This window comes from Ricinus communis, chromosome 2 (genome assembly GCF_019578655.1).
Source record: "Ricinus communis isolate WT05 ecotype wild-type chromosome 2, ASM1957865v1, whole genome shotgun sequence".
Lineage (NCBI taxonomy): Eukaryota > Viridiplantae > Streptophyta > Magnoliopsida > Malpighiales > Euphorbiaceae > Ricinus > Ricinus communis.
The window spans coordinates 3,709,005-3,726,628 of record NC_063257.1 but is presented as its reverse complement, the minus strand read 5'-3'; the positions used below and the strand labels follow the sequence as shown (position 1 = coordinate 3,726,628).

Sequence of the window (17,624 nt, the reverse complement as noted above, 5' to 3'; positions counted from 1 at the left end):
GAATAGGCTTCCAGTGGCACGGGTTACTGTTCTACCAGAAGACTTTGCACCTTTTTCCTGCTGATTTTAATAGAAGTGAAGTTCAATTGGTAAAAGAAAATAAATAAATCCAAAATGGTTTGTCACGTCACGTGACCGGTTTGGTGCCCGAGCACATGGGAAATTTGAGGTTGGGTGCGCATCTAAGATATTGCTAGATGAGTTTTGGTTTTGAGGTTGCTATTATAAATTTAAAATATTTTTTAATTGGCTTAAATATAGTAAGACTTTTCTAACCTATATACTTATAAAAAAATTACAATTTCAGTTTAGACTAACTGCAAATAAAAAATAATAATAATACTTATATTTAATTTTTGAAAAAATATATATTATACTGTACTAAAATTTCTAAAATAACAGTTTATATATATATATATATATATATATATATATATATATATATATATATATATATATATATATTATATTTATTTAAAAAATTTAATATAATTAATTATAGAACATTAAAATTTTAAATATTTATTATAGTTTTTATCATTATATTTAATTTAAATATTGAAAATGTGAGATTTTATAAATATGGGTTCATCATTAAAACTAAATATTAAATTAGTATTTAAATTTTATTAAATATAATATTTTTATAGTTCTAAATTTTATTTTTATTTTAAATATATAATTTTATAAATATTTTAATAAATATATTAAATAAATAATTAATTAATTAATACATATTTTTATTTTTGTATTTAATTTAATGCTTAACCTCTTAAATTAATATATTTAGAAAAGTGATTTAGTTAAATTTTTCTACAGGACTAGACATAAATAAGTCATACATCTACTAAAGTGATTGTCTAGGTCATTTATTACATCATTTATTACTAAGCGCTTAATTGAGATCTTCTCACATTTTCTTCTTCCTATTCACTAAAATCAATCTAACATTAAAATTGAATCTCAATTTCCAAGAAATAATTTAAGTACAAATTGAAAACTAAATAAAATAATAATATTATAAATATATATATATATATATATATATATATTATAATTTAATAAAAATATAAATATTAAATTATTCTTGACTTAATATTTAATTCTATTTATTAAAAACGAGAAAATTAAAAAATAAAAAATTTATTATAATTATTTATAACTAACTTAAATTAAAATCAGAATCTTTTATAATTATATAAAAATTATTTTTATATAGCACTATTATAGAGATATCTTACAATAAAAATTACATTTCAATTTAGCTATCTATTTTGATTTTTTGAATTTAATTTATTATTTTAAATTTATAAAAATCTTAGCACAAATGTTCATATATTTTATTTAAATTAATGCTAAAAATAAGATAGTAAATTACATATCATTTAAAAAGATAGTAGATATAAAAAAAAATATTAAAATCATAAAAAAATTGATATTCTAAATAAAAACAATCGAAAAATAAATATTCACTTCGGTATATAGTCTAGAAGAACTACAGAAAAACAACATTAAAGAGAATTATCATATATTCAAGATATTTCAAACATTTTTGTGCACGACAAGTTTGATTTATTTAATTATAACTTGAACGTTCTAATGGCAGAAGAGTCAAGAATGAGAGGCATTTAGAGAATAAAAATAAAGAAAAGCAACCAAATCCAGATACAAGTGTTGTTAGGCGTTAGAAAGGAGGTGGACCATTGTCGGGCGTGGTCTACATTTAGCAACCAAAGGATGAGCCTTTGGCATTGAAAGTCCACTCCCTTCAACCATATCAACCATTTCTTCACCAATTCTTTCCCACTCAAAGCACTGAATGAGAGTCCCCAATCCCAACCCAATATTCCTTATGGCCAACCCTTCTCCGGGACACCTTCTTCTCCCTGCCCCAAATGGCAACAACATGTATCCTAATCCCTCTCCTTTGCCCTCTGTGCTAAGGAACCTCTCTGGCTTAAACTTTGTTGGCTCTTCCCATAACTTGGGATCATTTTGTATGGCAAACATGTTTACCAGTAACATAGTGCCACGTGGGATTTTGAATCCTCCTAGAATGCACTCTTCTGATGACTCGTGGGCAGGTAGCAATGGGGCAGCAGGCTGCATTCTGAAGGTCTCATTAATGATGCCCTGAAGATATGGAAGATTGGCTATGTCTGATTCTTCAATCAGCTTGCTTTGTCCTACGTTTGTGTCAATTTCTTCTCTTGCTTTTAAAAGGGCTTCTGGATTGTTTAGTAAAAGTGTGAGTGCCCACTCCAACGTACCTGCAGAAGTGTCGCTCCCAGCTGTTAACATAACCTGTGCACGAAATCAAGAAATATTGTCAAATTATGAAGAGATCACTCCCACTAATTGAATTGACCATAGCAGGAAATTTTAAAGGATTCATCTAGAATTGAATGCTCTGTGAGATAGACTGCCAATCGCTAAATTAGTAGTCAAACAAGACATAGCAAATTACATCATCAATGAGGCAACTGTCTCCGAAAGGTCTTATTTTCAGTCGAATGGATCACCATTTAGTCCTCCAACAAATTTTCAGTATTAAATCATCAATTACGCAACTAAGAAGTCTAGTACAACTGTATAAGGATGGCTGATGAGGTTGAATAATAGGTTCTCATTTTCACAAGCAAATCGCAATATTAAATTTTGTTTGTCTAATTCAAGATTTTGACTTTGTAAAAGATAGAATAGAACTTACCAGCATCATGCCTCTGATGATTTCATCTGTATAGTATTCAGGTTCATCTTTTTGCAGATCTAGCAGAACATCAATCATAGTCTTGCACCTCTTTCCTGAAGCAGAATCATCCGAATTTGCTCTCTTGTGCTCTTCAACCAATTCTTGCATAAATCTATCTCTCTTTCTTTGCAATATTTCTAGCCTCTTCTCGATATTAGTTAATCCAACCCACTTCAAAGCTGGCACAAAATCTCCTATATTTGAAGCTCCGCTCAATTGAAAAGTCTCTGTTACAATTTCTTTGAACTTTTTTGCATCATCCAATTCTGCTGTATTCTCCCCATAATATCGCTTTCCAGCAATCATCCTCATGAGGACGTTAAGCGTAAGCTCGAAAAGCATCGACTTCATATCAACAGTCATGAATTCACCATCCATCGAGCCTCTAAAAAGCCTACGAGCTAAAGATCTGACCTCTTCCACTCGGACATTAGAAAACGTTTGTATGCGATTGGACGACAAGAGTTCAATAGAAGCTATGCGTCTTAAGTTGCGCCAGTGGTTACCGTAGGAGGCCCAGACAAGGGTAGTGTAGTCATAACCGAGGTGTTTTCCAGCAAGAAGCTTAGGACGATTGGCGAGAATTATGTCATTCTTGGTGAAACATTCCTCTACAGCAGCAGGGGATGACACGAGAACAGCAGGACGAGAGCCAAATTTAAGGTATAGGATTGGACCATACTTTTTAGAAAGATCAGCAAAGGTTCTATGCAGGGGCTTCTTCAAAAGGTGGAGATGACCGATAATCGGTAAGGATACACCAGGACTTGGTGGGAGGTTCTTGTTGATTCCAAGAAGACGTTTAGAGAGGAAAAAGAGGAAAAAGAAGAGCAAGAAGCAGTAGTAGAATGACGTTTCCATGTAGAGAAATCTGTGATGGAAAAACAATTATCCCAAATATATAAGTCAGATATGTAATAGCCAAGCCGAATAGATATAAACTTGCGTTCATATATGGATAGAGATGTGTGATCAACTATGTAACGCTATTTGTTAGCTTGTATTTGTAAAGTTCAATATCCTGTGAATTAGCCACCGTTGACTAGATGGGTTTTAATTAGCGATAATTATTAGATTTGTGCTCATTACCTTTCTCATAACTGAAGGCAACAAATTTATTTTTTTGAGAAGTTCTATCACTATTTTTCTTTTTTTGCTTCTGTAGCACAAATTTGACCAAATAGGGGTTTGGATTTTGCAGGAAAATTCTAACCAAAAAAATGGACATACCCATGTTCCTCTCTTTCGTCTAAGACTGGGTCATTGATAACATAATGGAATCTTTTTGTATCATTATGGCAAAAAACATATAGGATAAATAAAAACAACTAAGAAACATGTTTCAACAATTGCTAATTTATTGGCTTATTTTTCTTTTTTCGTGGCTCTGCATATAACTGTTTTTATATATGTCAAAAATCTTATTATAAAATAATATTTTAATTTACTCTTTATTTTTTAAATATAAAATAAAAAATTAATTTAACTCTTCACGTCTGAAAAGTCAAAACTTTATTTTCTATTTTATATTTAATAAATGTACTATAAATTTCTACATATTTAACTTAATTAATATTTACAATTTTTATTTTTTCATTAGTAAAAATTAAAAGGATTAAATACTATTTCCCCCTGTAATTTAGCTTAATACATGATTCAACACCTGTATTTTTTCTATTATATTAAAATCTCCTTGAGTTTTAATAAAACTAACTACTATCTATTTTCATGTTAGTCAAAGGACTAAATTGATAATTTAAGTTTATAATTTGATCAATAAACTTATTATCAAGTATCAAAATCGTTCAAAATTAATTTTATTATCAAATTAGAGTAAAATCTTATTTTTAACACAAGTTAATTTTAATGTCTACTTAAAATAATAAATTTTACTTGTTTATATCTTTTATTTTTTTTAGTATAATCTAATTCTAAGAAGATTTATACTTATTAAAAATATTTATTTTTTATTCAATATTATTAAATTATTATGTAGTTTAATTTTAAATTTTAAATAACATAAATAGTTACAAGTTATTATTTTTACTATGCACTAAAATTAAAATATATTAAAAGAAATTTACTTGTATTAATCTCATTTAGATAGTTGATAAACAATTTCATTTTTAACATACAAGATTAACATGATCTCTTCATTAATAGTTAATTTGTCAACTTAGTGTCTAAATTATTTCACTAGATTAAGAAATGATTGTTCAATTTAATTTTTACTTGTTATATAGTTTAACTATAATATATAATAAAAATAAGAATAGAATGATATATTTTTTACTAGAAATATTTATTTTATATTAATAACTAAAATTAAATTATATAGTAATTTAATAATATTATTAAAAATATTTTTAGAATATTTAAATTTCTTGAATTAAATTGTATTAGAGATAAAAATTAGAGTAAGAAAAAAATTATTATTTTAATTAGAAAATAAAATTAATTTGTGCTAAAAATAAAATTTTACTTTAATTTAATAATAAATTAATTTTGAACGAGTTTAAAATTTGATAATAAACTTAAGAATCAAATTATAATATTAAATTATTAATTTAGTCATTCGACTAACATTGTAAGGGTACTAGTTAATTTTATTATAACTCAAAAGAATTATAATATAATAGAAAAAATGCAGGAACTGACCCATCTATTAGGCCAAACCACGGGGGTAAAATAATATTCAACTCAAACTAAAAAGAAAATGTAAAAGAAATTATAACTATAAATATTTACAAAAATAAAATAAGATATAAAATAAAATATAAAAAATTTATTGAACTTAAATAAAATATTTTACTCTCTATATTTAAATATTCATTAATATACTATTTATAATATAAATTATATTTTCTAGAATAAAGAGCACAATTAAAAATATTCTTAATCAATAGTTTTAAACTTCGTGAATTAGTCCATCTTGAAATAGGAAATTGATTAGGGTGAGATTGTTCAAGTTCAAGATAAGTCTTTCTATTATGAGATTTTTTTATCTGGACTTGTTATATACACTATAATTAATAGTAAAATGATATATGTGTATAAGTGTTTTACACTTTAGTATTGAATGATTTTTACAGACTTCATCATTTAAAATTAAAATTAATGAATAATATGTCTAATTATTTGTAACAATTATCCTTCTCTTATATAAGCTTTTAATTATTACAATATATCAATTGCTTTGGCACGAGGTTTAATCGCATCTTATATAAGTTTGAATTCCTGAAACTCAAACATTCTCATTGCTTGATACAAGAACAAAAAGGTTTTCATGTGGCAACTGGCAAATAAAGCAGCCAGAAAGTGTATTGAAGTAGAAAGAAAAAGGACACACATGCTCTCACTAATCAGAAATTTCCCCAAAAACGTACAATCACACAGATGTTCAAGCTCAAGTTGTCGTCTCTACGGGGTAAACAACTTTCTTACTCTGTGAATTAGCCTTCGACATATCGGACACATCTTACCTTCCCCTTCAATAATTCTGCAGAAAACACCATTCTTAATCAGAAACCGTTAAATCTTTAAATGTAAAATTTTGTGGAATATGTATAGAACTGCATATAGTACCTCTGAGCACAGTCAAAGCAGGTGGCACAGTGTCCACAAGGAACAAAAAAGCAGTTTCTTTGCTCATCATAACAGATCACACACAATTTAGCATCATATAGATCCTCAGAGGAACTACTTGATCCATCTTCATCATTGTCTTCGTCATTGGTTCCGTATGTGTAACGAATTGACTTCTCCGGCAGAATGGGTTGTGTTTCGGAAATCTGAATTGGTCCTGCTGCCATCTCCACTACGGTATTTTCAGAACAAGCTCCAAGATATTTCAATATCAGGAAAATGATCACAATAATAAATCCTGATGACCAAAAATCACGTTAGGACCAGCTTTTAGATATATTTAAGGACAATCTAAAGAAAAAGATAAAACTCCCTCGTCGATTTGTGAAATTACAAGTTTGAAATCCAGCTGGAGCCTAAAATTAGAGATTGCAGCTTACTTCATACCTAAAATTGCAATGTAAGTGATCACACGAGCCACAAAAGAGAGCTCAATGTACCATCCGCGTATGTCACCCTGCAGTCAATTAATTGATCAAGGTTTAGCTTTTGGGAGAATTGTTATATGATGGGAAATTGAGACATGTGAGAAAGGGACACATAGATGTACGTGGACTTACAGTATCAGGTGTAGCCACTACGACATATTGAGTCTTTGGAAATAGAATCGTGAGCCGACACGACCCCTTTATGGCTGAGCACATATTCCTTGCCTTCGATAGATCATACAGTTTAGATGTAACATTTACAGCTACTCTTACCAGAATACTTTTGGGATTTGTGTTTACCAAACTAAGATAGTACTTGTCATCTTCCTCAATCTTGTACTCAGCTTCCTTACCTGAACAAACAAAGATTATTTTAGGCCTTCCCGAAAAACTGTTCATGATAATATCTCAGGCTTGTTCTCACTCTCCATTAAAGCGAATCATAATTAAAGCGAGACTAGTAATTGACAGAATTTAGCAAATAATAGTTTACATATGCAGATTGGGAGTTCCCATTTTGTAACTTGCATCAAAACTGTAACAACAGGAAAAATCTTTCAAACAGAAAGGATTGTGAAATAAAAGAGATGTTACCGTTGAAGGGTGCACTTAGATTAGGGGCATCAGGGGAAGTAGTCAGTGTTGGTATCAATGTATCATGCTTCCTTTCTCCTGCAGGAGCAAACATATAGAATGTGTTGTGTCGAAGTAGCGATGGTTATTAGATAGGTCAAATTCTGCTCGATATATTCAACAGTCCAGCATGTTACCTTTAATTAGAACAAGTTGAAGTTGATTTAAAATACTAGTTTGAGTTTCCCAGCTCATACGAATCCTTGAATCCTTATTCAGCCATAAAGAAAATCCCTGAAAGAACCACAAGAAAAAAAAAAAAAAAAAAGCACCATTCAATTATTTGGAAAATATTAGCTAAATAAAACGGTACTTGTAAAATTCAAACAACTTGATGTGACCTTTCTGCTATAAGGAGCGACAATCATATAATCCGATACACTCCAATTCGTTTCGAAACTCAGTTCAGGCTTCTCAGAGAATCCATAAAGAAGAACCCCTTTCTTATCATCATCTCTAACTTCAACCTGCTCTACAAATACAGAACTAGCCTTCATCAATCGCGATGAGCTAGGCCCAAGTACCATATGACGATCGCTAAAATAACCATATCGTAGACTAACTGAAACTGCAAGAAAAACAAACCAAAAAGAAGAAAAGCTCGATTCAGATTGAAGGGTAAAATAAAAAAAGAAAATTTTGGAAAAAGAAATGGTAGATTACATGCCACATATCCATAGAGTCAAGGGTGCAAGTAACCGGCCCCAAGATTCATGCCACCGCAGAGAATGGCTTGGAGGTGGGGGCATCACCGGCCTGTACATTACTGTTCCAGTTAAGCAGATTGAATGGAGAGAGAGCCGAAAGAAATTGAGGTATTGAGTTGGTTTTTTTGGTGCAGGAGAAGATTGGAAAGTGGAGACTAGTAGGTTGATGAGTGTGTGTTAGTGGCATTGGCTGGCTGGTGAGTGTTTGTTAGTGGCTTTGGCTTGGTTTCAACTAACTGCTGTACTGCTTTGGGCGGGTAATTGAATGGCAATCTCTTTGGTTTTTGAATGTTAGGTATTAGTTATTTTTTTGCCCAAGCAGCTTCTGGAACTAAACTTGGCTAAAGGCCCGGTTTGAACCGTAAACTTGAACAGTAATATTTCTGGTTCCTGAAGTGACCCCATAACTATAAGAGGGAGCTGCTTGTTAAGGTTCAATTATCTGTTAAACTTAAATCGGTTCTCAATCTGAACCATCGATCCATTTATATAAAAAAAGAATTAGTTGAGTTAATTTAAATTTTAATATCTCATAAAAAAATTAAATCTAAATATTGGCTAAAACATTATTTTTAACTTTAAAGTTAATAAAATAAATAATTATTACCCAGATTTTTGTGGTTCTCTAGTTTATTCCTAATTTTGTAATAGAAAGAATTTTTTGTTTTTTTAGCTTTAGGTATGTTTTATTTTACTTTTGATGTATTTGTTTGGTTCTCTTTTGTTCATTGTTATGACTTTTTATTTTAATTTATGATATTTGAAATTAAACTGGATTATGAAGATACTATTGATGTTGGAATGTTGTAGCTTTATCCTAATTTTTATTAAAGATACATAATTATTTATTGATAAATTTTAATTATTAATTAAAATCTAATAGTCAAAATTATACGAGTATAGTTTATCTAATATTAAAAAGTATCTTAATCTAAATCACAAAATATATAAATATAAAATTGGGCCAACTCAAGATATTTATATATGGTGCTCAGCAATATGGTTTTTTTTTTTTTTTTGAAAATAATTATAAAAATAGCGTATAGATTTGTAAGTATTAAAATTTGTAAAGGTTATAATTTAATGTTTCAAATAGAAAATTATTAACATTTAAGTGTATGAAACTGTTAATCTATATAAAAAAATAAAATAATTACAAAAGTGGTATATAAATTTATTAAAATTTGATAATCAAGTGCTTAAATTTTTAAATGCTACAATTTAGTCTGTAAATCTAGTAAATATTTATAATTAAATATGCATAGTAGGTCAATAATAATTATTAATTTCTAATCTTAAAACACATATTATCAGTTTACTATATTATAAAAAAAAAAATATTGAGAAATTTTTTAAAAAGTATCTAGTTTTTAATAGAATAATACACAATTTTTACTACCACTATCAATATATTGTTCTGATTACATTTTCATCAATTTTTTTAAAAAGACTTTATCCAATTTGTGTAACACATTATCTTTCAATTTATCGCTACAAAAATCTAAAACAAAATAAGTCATTATTGATGATGACAGTGTAGACTATAATATTGATTACTAATATTTCTGCTTATGATATGTATAGTATTTATTTATATATCTTTACAATCTTTATTATTTAAATAAAAAATTTATCCTCCTATATGTAAATATTATGTTTTATGATGAAATTATAATAGAGTTTGATTTATTTATAATAAAACTTTTTTATATACTGACTAGTTTCGTACCTCAAATATTAATAATTATTAATTTTACACATTAAATTATAATTTTTTAAAATTTAAATACCTGATTATTAAATTTTAACAAATTTACACACTATTTTATAATTCTTTTAAAAAAATTGATGTGAATAATCTATGATTTGTTGTCACCTCTATATACACTAAACCGTACATATTTATTAAGTTTATATATCAAATAGTTATTTTTAAAATTTTAAATACTAAATTATCATATTTTAATAAATTTTGACACTATATCTATAATTTTTTATTTCTTTTTTTAAAGACAAAAAGAAAAGAAATTAATTCATTGCATCAACAACAGGAAATACATCAGAAATAAATGAAGGTGGGACAGACCCCACTCTCCAAAATCAGTCTGCGACCGAGCAATCCTTGCAAGGAAGTGAGCAGGTAACAAAATTAAAATTGCAATTGACAAAGTCTTTAGAAAAGGTAATACAATTAAATCAAAATGAGATCTCTCCTTTGTAACACTAAGCAGTGGGTCTCCTACACCACACTGCTAATTAAGGTTTAAACTCTTAATCCAACTCAAAGCCTCCCTACATGCATGAGAAACCTGAGGACTGCGAATTAGATCATTATTTTCTCCATTTCAGCATACGCCAGATATTTAAAGCCCAAATTAAATCAATCCAGATATTTGAATTCGGATTCGAATGATAACCCAAACCCAATAAATAGCTATCCAAACCCTTCAAATACTCGGGGAGGAGGTCTCAATTGCAATTATCCAAAAGGCTCCAAAGGCAGAAAGGGGAAATGGTGGAGCCCATAGCCATACGTGAAGAGCAGCAGTAACAAAGAAAGGGAGCAGAGGAAAAGACGGAGGTGGGCCACACGTGCGGGGGTGAGGAGAGCTAGAAGAGATGAAGTTCGGGTTCGAAGAAAACAATATGAAAAAGGACACGTATCGAAGAAGGAAGGTTTCGGTGGCAGAATATAAGGCTAAAACCACAACCGAAAATACAACACCATGTGCTACCTGGGACCCCCAAGCACACACTCTCTCTTCTAACCTCGATCCCAACAAAGTCTTTGTCAATTTTATAACCCATTCTGGTTTTCATTTTTAATTCAACAAACTCTATGACTGACTATATAGCATACATCAGATATGTTTCTCTTTTATGTGCAAGTGTATATCATTAGCAGGATATACATAATGTAAGTGCCCACAAATAATTCTATATAATACATGAATCAAAATAATCATATGCAAATTACAGGACCGATTTAAACCTAACAATAATCCACAGCTATGCTCTCTCTTTCTTCCCTCATCTTTGCGAATGGCCTAACAGTGACAAAATTAATTGTCCTTATTTCTAAATCTCCCTTTTTCTTCCCATTCACATATTTAGCTTCCAACAGCTACCGTATATTTATGTGGGTTATCTGTTAAATGCATACGAGAGCGACATATTTGATTCTCCTTCTCACATATACTTGAGTTCTTTGCTTCATACTAAAGGAAGGTTTTTTTTTTTTTAAAAAAAAGAGAGGAAACAGATAAAGAGAAGACAGGGATCATGGGAAGAGTAAAGCTTCAGATCAAGAGAATTGAGAATACAACAAACAGGCAAGTCACCTTCTCTAAAAGGAGAAATGGGCTTATCAAGAAAGCTTATGAACTTTCTGTTCTCTGTGATGTTGATGTAGCTCTCATCATGTTTTCTCCATCCGGCAGACTTAGTCTTTTCTCTGGAATCAAAAGGTCTGCTCAATTAAAACCCTAAATTCGTACCCATTTATATTGTTACTACTGAAATTTGATTTGTATTTGTTCCTTAATAGCATTGAGGAAATTCTGATGCGATATGTAAATCTTCCCGAGCATGAACGAGGACGGTAAGCAGATCCTTATAAATTCTTGGAGTTGAACAATTCTTGTATATATATATATATATATGGATGTTGACAGTTCCCTTCTTTCTTATGGGTAATGGATCTTTATTACCTCGCCACCATATAAAAGGCTGCATAATCAAGAAGTAAGCGCTCTCTAGTCTCTACTGCCCGCTATAGTACACTACCCTGGTAACATCTTCAGCACTTATGTAATTTTAAATGATTTTGCAGTTCTTACAAAGGGCTCTCGGTAAGTTAAAAGCTGAAGGCGACCAAAGTCATCGAGCAACCAGCCCTCCGATCGCCGATGGTCAACTCGAGGTAAATGCTTAATTTTCATTGAGAAAAATCATGATCGAATGTCTCGATCCATTCAAATGAAAGGATCGTATTACTTTAAATTTCAGGAGCTACAGCAAGAAATTACTAGATTTAAATCCCAGGTAGAGGAAATGGAGAAACAACTAAGGTATGTATCCTTTTGTTTTCATCTGAAATATACAAACAAAACCCTATTGTCTGCAAGTTCTTTAAAGAAGATGAGTAGTGTATAACCATCCGAATAAACTTTCTTTCAGGATATTGGAGGGAAATCTTTCCCATATTACAACATTATGTGAAGCTGAATACCAGGAGCAGATCCTTGAAGAGGCACTGAAACGTGTGCAAGTACGCAAGGTAATATTTTTGAAGTAACTAGCTAGCCAGTATCGTCTTTGGTCAGCTAAATAGACCTGTTGAACTTGTATATAACAAGTGGTATATACACAATGCAACAGCAAGTTTTGGAGGACAGCTGCAATAATACTTCCGGTCGTCCACCAGCAGCTAATTCACAGGTGTGTTGTATATATTCATTTCATTTAAAAATGGATACGCTGCCAAAAAGACGTGTTCATTCGACACATATTACACATGCAAAGTAATTTGTTTGTAATGCTGTAATTTGGCTTGCCAGTGTGATGAGGCACATATTCCCATAAAGAATGCAGATGTAAATGGTTTTGACACTGAAAGTCCAAACAATGTCTTGGATTGGATTCGTCAAAGAGACCCGCAAGTTGAGATCTTGAATTTCTTGGGTTCCAATGGCCTTCTTCGTCTGAGGTGATAATTAATTAATATTGGCACTTAACCACCACTTTTCATTTTAGCCAAAAAAAAAAAAAAAAATTCAACAATATTTATCAGATATAATTTTCTATTACTCTTAAAAGGAGTACTAAATGTTTTCTGCAATATCCAGAAATCAGGTGCAGAGTGCAGTTGAAATCTTACCGTCAACTTCAAATCTTGTTCATGGACAAAACATGAATCTTGATGATCATCACATAAGCCCAAGAAATGGTTTGGAGGACAACAATAATGTGCAGCGTCCTGAGTTTGGACAAGTTATTGATGTGAACTTGTCTCCTTGGACTGAATTTTACCCTACAGGTATTAATTTGGCATATGATATATCCCTTTTATTAAGACTTTTTATTTTCTACCAGTAGCAAACTCTCCCTTTTTATATTTAATATGTAATAAAGTAAATTTATTTATTTATTTTTAAGAAATCAAATTTATATCTTATTGAATTATTAATAATTTCATTATTCAATAATTAATACAAGTTTTTGTAATTATTAATCATAAAAGAAAAATTTTAAAAATATATTATTTGTCCACAATTTTCTTTGCATTTGTTATTTTAATACTTATAATTTATTACAAGTTTGCATTTTTAAAATCATCAAACAGAAAAAAATTTAAAATTATTAAGAACAATAGAATTATTCTTTTATACATATGTGAAAATATATATACATAATATGGATATAAAGAGAGAGGGAGAACATAAGAGAGCTTAAACAAGCTAAGGTATTTTTATTAAAAGAAAGTATAATTATCTTTAGATTATTTTAAAGCATGACTTCTTTTTATGATAATCACATATTAGTTTGAAGTTAAGTATTTAACTTGTAATTTTTATAACAATTTTTTATTTGATACAGCAATTATTTAATTTTAAATTTATGTAAGTAATTTATTTTGATACATTAGTTTGGCATTATTTTGTAATTTTCATTCTTGATAAATTTAACAAATCTAATATTTAATAGTTATTTTATATAAAATTCTATATACATTTAGTTTATCATTTCATTCGTAAACAAATATGATAAATTAAATTATTTAATTTAATAATCCATTAAAAAAAATCTACTGTACTAATAAGTTCAATGACAAAATGCGAAATTTCTTCATTCTCCCTGTGAGAAAGAGATTAATGCATACGCGATGGAGACTTTTTCTGGATATAGAGTAGGGAAGTAATATGGAGTGAAATAAGGGTGTTGAAGAATGAGGGAAGAAGACTTAAATAACTCATCATGTCATGTCATGTATGTACATTCGACCACTCAAAAGAAAAATATCAATAACTATACACTGAAGCTGAACCCTAATGCATACAAATTATTGGTCTCCTTTTCCTTCTTTCTCTTTCATTAGGCGTGCGGGGATTGTCTTTATGTATCTTCAGTTAAATTTATGAATCCTGAGTGGCCATTTAATTTTATATGATTGGGAATATTTTGGCAGGTAACAGCTCCATTTCTTCTTCGCAGCCCAGAGAACGAGCTCTTCTTGAACTGTATTTGTCTCAAATTACACCTTCATCAACCATTTAATATGATACCCATTAATCAATGCTCCTTATATAGCTACCCAGTTGATGCTTTAGTTTTCAATTTACCTTTTTTTTTTTTTTTTACAATCCCTGGCAAATTTTGGAAAGCTCCGATGCATATAAATTGTTTTGGTTCAATTATCTTTCTAGTTGATTATTGTGAAATAACCTATTTTTATTAAGCGAGCACTTATGAATTCATCTTTTATTTTAAGTTAGCAGTGCATTCTTTAATTCTCATCTCCGGTGTTCTGTTGTATGTGCATTATGATTACTGCAAATCATCGCAAAAAACATTGAAGACCAAAGTGGGCATATTACGTGAAGATTCATATTTTTTATTTAAATTTTTGATATATAGCTGCATTAAAATTTTTGGATATATATTTTATTATTTATAAAATTTTATCTAACATACTCTAAATTATTCTGACTTATAAAATAAAAGAAATCTAGTATATATTGTAAGATAGACTTTTAATTCTTAAATTATTTATTTAATAACTAATTTCTTTATAGTTATACTCTATAGAATAATTTTTACATAGTTATAAAAAAAATTATGATTTTAAATTGGGCCAATTATAAATAGAAATAAATTATCTATTATAATAAGTGTTACGCCTTAAGAAAATATTTTTCTATATAATAATATTTGTATATATAATTTTAAAAGATATATGTTATATTATGTTTTATCTTATTGTAATATTGTCTTGTCTTATCAATTTTATTTATCAAAATCTAAATCTAAATTTTAGTACTTAAATCTCCATTAAGTTATAACATCTTCATAGCCATAAATTTTATTTGGTCTCAAATGTATGACTATAAAGAAGTCTTATTCTGTCTCTGTATATATATATTGTAGACATAAAATTATAAATTTGTATAAGCAAGGCAGATAAGGAACAATTATAAGAATTGTATATAAATTTATTAAAATTTGATGATTATATTTATTAAATTTATTAAAAATTATAATTTAAATATATAAACTTACTAAAATATTTATGATTGTTATAACATATTTATAGCAGATTACAAGTGGTCTATATCAATTTCTTAAAAATAGTTATAAAAAAGAATATATAATCTTTGATTTGATGATAAAGTATATAAACTCTTAAAAGGCTATAATCTAATTTATAAAATAAAAAATTATTAATACTTAAATGTATATCACTGTGTAAAATAAACTGATTTTAGCAAATAAAACCCATTGGAAAATAGTTTTAGAAAAATAGTTTTTTCATCTAAATACAAAATAGCATAAAAATATATATAAAAAATAAATAACTATTATACATACCAAAAAATATGTAACAATTATAAAAAAGATATTATCCTCAACAGTGAATTGATTTTGTTTTTGTTTTAAATATTTGTGGGAGTTGGTAGTGAAACATACAATGTTGCTTCATAAAAGGTGAATTTCTTTTAGAAATTTGATAAAAAGAAATAATATTGGTGGTATATGACGACTCCATTGGAAGCAAATACTTTTGAATAAAATTTCCTCATGTTATTCATCTTAGTCTACCTAATAATCCTAGTGGATTAACTGTCATTGGATTTTATTTATACATAACTTAATCATTAAATTTTAATAAATGTACAGATTATTTTAAAAAATTATTTGATTTTTTATATAATAATTGATTTTACGCATTTAAAGGTATACAAAATTTAATTTTATATATAAAACTATAATTTTTATTAAAAATTTAATTATTAATTTTATTACTCTATGTTTTTTATTATCCCAAAATTAAAATGGAAAATTAAAAGCAAAGACATCAATTTTATTGTAGGATGAAAGCCGATTCTCTAGAATTTTGTGAGAAGGTGCTCGATCAATCACAGGAGCCTCATGGGAGGGAGGGACTTGTCCGATGGATATATACTTTTTGCTGAAACTTTTCAAAAATGTCTTATAAAAGAATTACTTTTAGTGTATAATTTATTGTAAAGATACTATATTTTTATCCTCTAAAAATTTACAATCTAATTATTTTATTTTAAAATAATAAAAGATAAAAATAAAAAATTAATCAAACTCATAATTTAAAAGAATTAAAAATTATATTTTAATATTTTAACACAATGAATATAATAAAATACTATAAATTTAATAAAGAAAACATAAGTATTTCTCACAACTTTCCTTTTACTTTTTCTAACCAATGAATCTTAATTTTATTTTTTTCCAAAATCACATTCTGGCATTGTTGGAATGTGCCCAAAGCGTTGCATCCTTAAGAGCCAGAGATTCTAATTAATGTGGAAGAATCTGATTTTCATCCATAAAAGTTACTACAAACCTTTAATTTTTACTACCATTATAATCATTTGAAAAAAAAAAAGTCAAAACTTTCAACCATTATACTATAGTAATTTACTAAAAACTTTCAAACTTTTCAAAACTAACCAATAATTGGATCATCAAAACTCTAAAAAAAACCGCAATAAAATGCAAACAAAAACATCAATTATCACGTATCTACCTCACCAATTCCAAAATTAATAAGTTATTATAAAATATTAAACCATTACAATAAATTTAACATAATGGTATCTCTTGTAATTTATACCGATTTTTTTTAAAAAAATAGCATAAAAGGTAAAATTACTGAAAAATAATTATTGTAAGCTATCTATTTTAGTTGGTTATTCATTTTAAAATAATAAATTTTTATATAAATCGATGTTTTACATTACTCTATCATGATTATGACACTAATTGTGTCTTATTTAATTAATTAATTTTTACGCGTTTGAAAAATTTAAGCAAATATAAATATATTAACCCATGACTTGGCCATATAATGAAAAATCTAAAATTGAAAGAATAAATAGTTTTATTGGTATTAAATTCAGAGTAATAAATTTGGAGTCTAAACAAAAAACTTCATTTACGGACTTATCAAGAGAATAGCTAAAAAGAAGTTTATTTATGTACAAGTTTGTAAATTTATTGTTTAATAAAGATGATGTAAAGTGAGAAGGGATTTTAGATTTTGAAATCCCTAAAACCAACTGCGAAAGGCGGGGTGCTTGAGGCAGATGTGCTCGAGCATTTTGGCGTGCGAAATAAAAATTTTTGGCGGTTGAATTATAAGGAGGTTTGATGATCCAACGGTTGTGGAAAAGAATAACCTATCAATGGTCCCGTAGTTGAATC

The 17,624-nt window shown here is 28.4% G+C and overlaps 3 protein-coding genes across 6 annotated transcripts; 1 reads left to right on the top strand and 2 right to left on the bottom strand.

Moving 5' to 3' along the window:
• Positions 1 to 1,511: 1,511 nt before the first annotated feature.
• LOC8288526 (cytochrome P450 81Q32) lies at positions 1,512 to 3,709 on the bottom strand. The gene is made up of 2 exons (XM_002510085.4): positions 2,711 to 3,709; positions 1,512 to 2,304 (listed from the first exon to the last, which is right to left on the bottom strand). Exons 1-2 carry the CDS (start codon positions 3,611 to 3,613, stop codon positions 1,678 to 1,680), a joined length of 1,530 nt encoding a protein of 509 aa, XP_002510131.1. The 5' UTR covers positions 3,614 to 3,709; the 3' UTR covers positions 1,512 to 1,677.
• Positions 3,710 to 5,956: 2,247 nt separating this feature from the next.
• Positions 5,957 to 8,410, bottom strand: LOC8288527 (E3 ubiquitin-protein ligase APD2). Of its 3 annotated transcripts, XM_048370557.1 has the most exons (9): positions 8,126 to 8,410; positions 7,800 to 8,026; positions 7,596 to 7,692; positions 7,420 to 7,497; positions 7,126 to 7,178; positions 6,958 to 7,050; positions 6,785 to 6,854; positions 6,338 to 6,635; positions 5,957 to 6,251 (listed from the first exon to the last, which is right to left on the bottom strand). In XM_048370557.1, the coding sequence occupies exons 1-9, from the start codon at positions 8,220 to 8,222 to the stop codon at positions 6,173 to 6,175; spliced, it is 1,092 nt and encodes a 363-aa protein (XP_048226514.1). In that variant the 5' UTR covers positions 8,223 to 8,410; the 3' UTR covers positions 5,957 to 6,172. The 3 variants fall into 3 exon arrangements, with proteins under 3 accessions (XP_048226514.1, XP_048226515.1, XP_048226513.1); XM_048370558.1 differs by having other exon boundaries at positions 6,958 to 7,178; positions 8,122 to 8,406; XM_048370556.1 differs by having other exon boundaries at positions 6,958 to 7,178; positions 8,126 to 8,405.
• Positions 8,411 to 11,145: 2,735 nt separating this feature from the next.
• LOC8288528 (agamous-like MADS-box protein AGL66) lies at positions 11,146 to 14,654 on the top strand. Of its 2 annotated transcripts, XM_015717021.2 has the most exons (11): positions 11,146 to 11,497; positions 11,578 to 11,632; positions 11,713 to 11,766; positions 11,894 to 11,909; positions 11,998 to 12,087; positions 12,174 to 12,235; positions 12,345 to 12,444; positions 12,546 to 12,605; positions 12,725 to 12,873; positions 13,013 to 13,203; positions 14,353 to 14,654. In XM_015717021.2, the coding sequence occupies exons 2-11, from the start codon at positions 11,586 to 11,588 to the stop codon at positions 14,439 to 14,441; spliced, it is 858 nt and encodes a 285-aa protein (XP_015572507.2). In that variant the 5' UTR covers positions 11,146 to 11,497; positions 11,578 to 11,585; the 3' UTR covers positions 14,442 to 14,654. The 2 variants fall into 2 exon arrangements, with proteins under 2 accessions (XP_015572507.2, XP_015572503.2); XM_015717017.2 differs by having other exon boundaries at positions 11,146 to 11,632.
• Positions 14,655 to 17,624: the final 2,970 nt, after the last annotated feature.

Excerpts from the sequence above, each read along its gene's own strand:
- LOC8288528 (XM_015717017.2), top strand. The coding sequence starts at position 11,448 with ATGGGAAGAGTAAAGCTTCAGATCAAGAGAATTGAGAATACAACAAAC. Across the intron at positions 12,606-12,724 it reads CACCAGCAGCTAATTCACAG|TGTGATGAGGCACATATTCC; the intron begins GTGTGTTGTATA and ends TTGGCTTGCCAG. Across the intron at positions 12,874-13,012 it reads AATGGCCTTCTTCGTCTGAG|AAATCAGGTGCAGAGTGCAG; the intron begins GTGATAATTAAT and ends TGCAATATCCAG.
- LOC8288526 (XM_002510085.4), bottom strand. The coding sequence starts at position 3,613 with ATGGAAACGTCATTCTACTACTGCTTCTTGCTCTTCTTTTTCCTCTTT. Across the intron at positions 2,305-2,710 it reads TCATCAGAGGCATGATGCTG|GTTATGTTAACAGCTGGGAG; the intron begins GTAAGTTCTATT and ends TTTCGTGCACAG.
- LOC8288527 (XM_048370556.1), bottom strand. The coding sequence starts at position 8,222 with ATGTACAGGCCGGTGATGCCCCCACCTCCAAGCCATTCTCTGCGGTGG. Across the intron at positions 6,855-6,957 it reads TAGTGGCTACACCTGATACT|GGTGACATACGCGGATGGTA; the intron begins GTAAGTCCACGT and ends AATTGACTGCAG. Across the intron at positions 6,636-6,784 it reads CACTTACATTGCAATTTTAG|GATTTATTATTGTGATCATT; the intron begins GTATGAAGTAAG and ends TTTGGTCATCAG.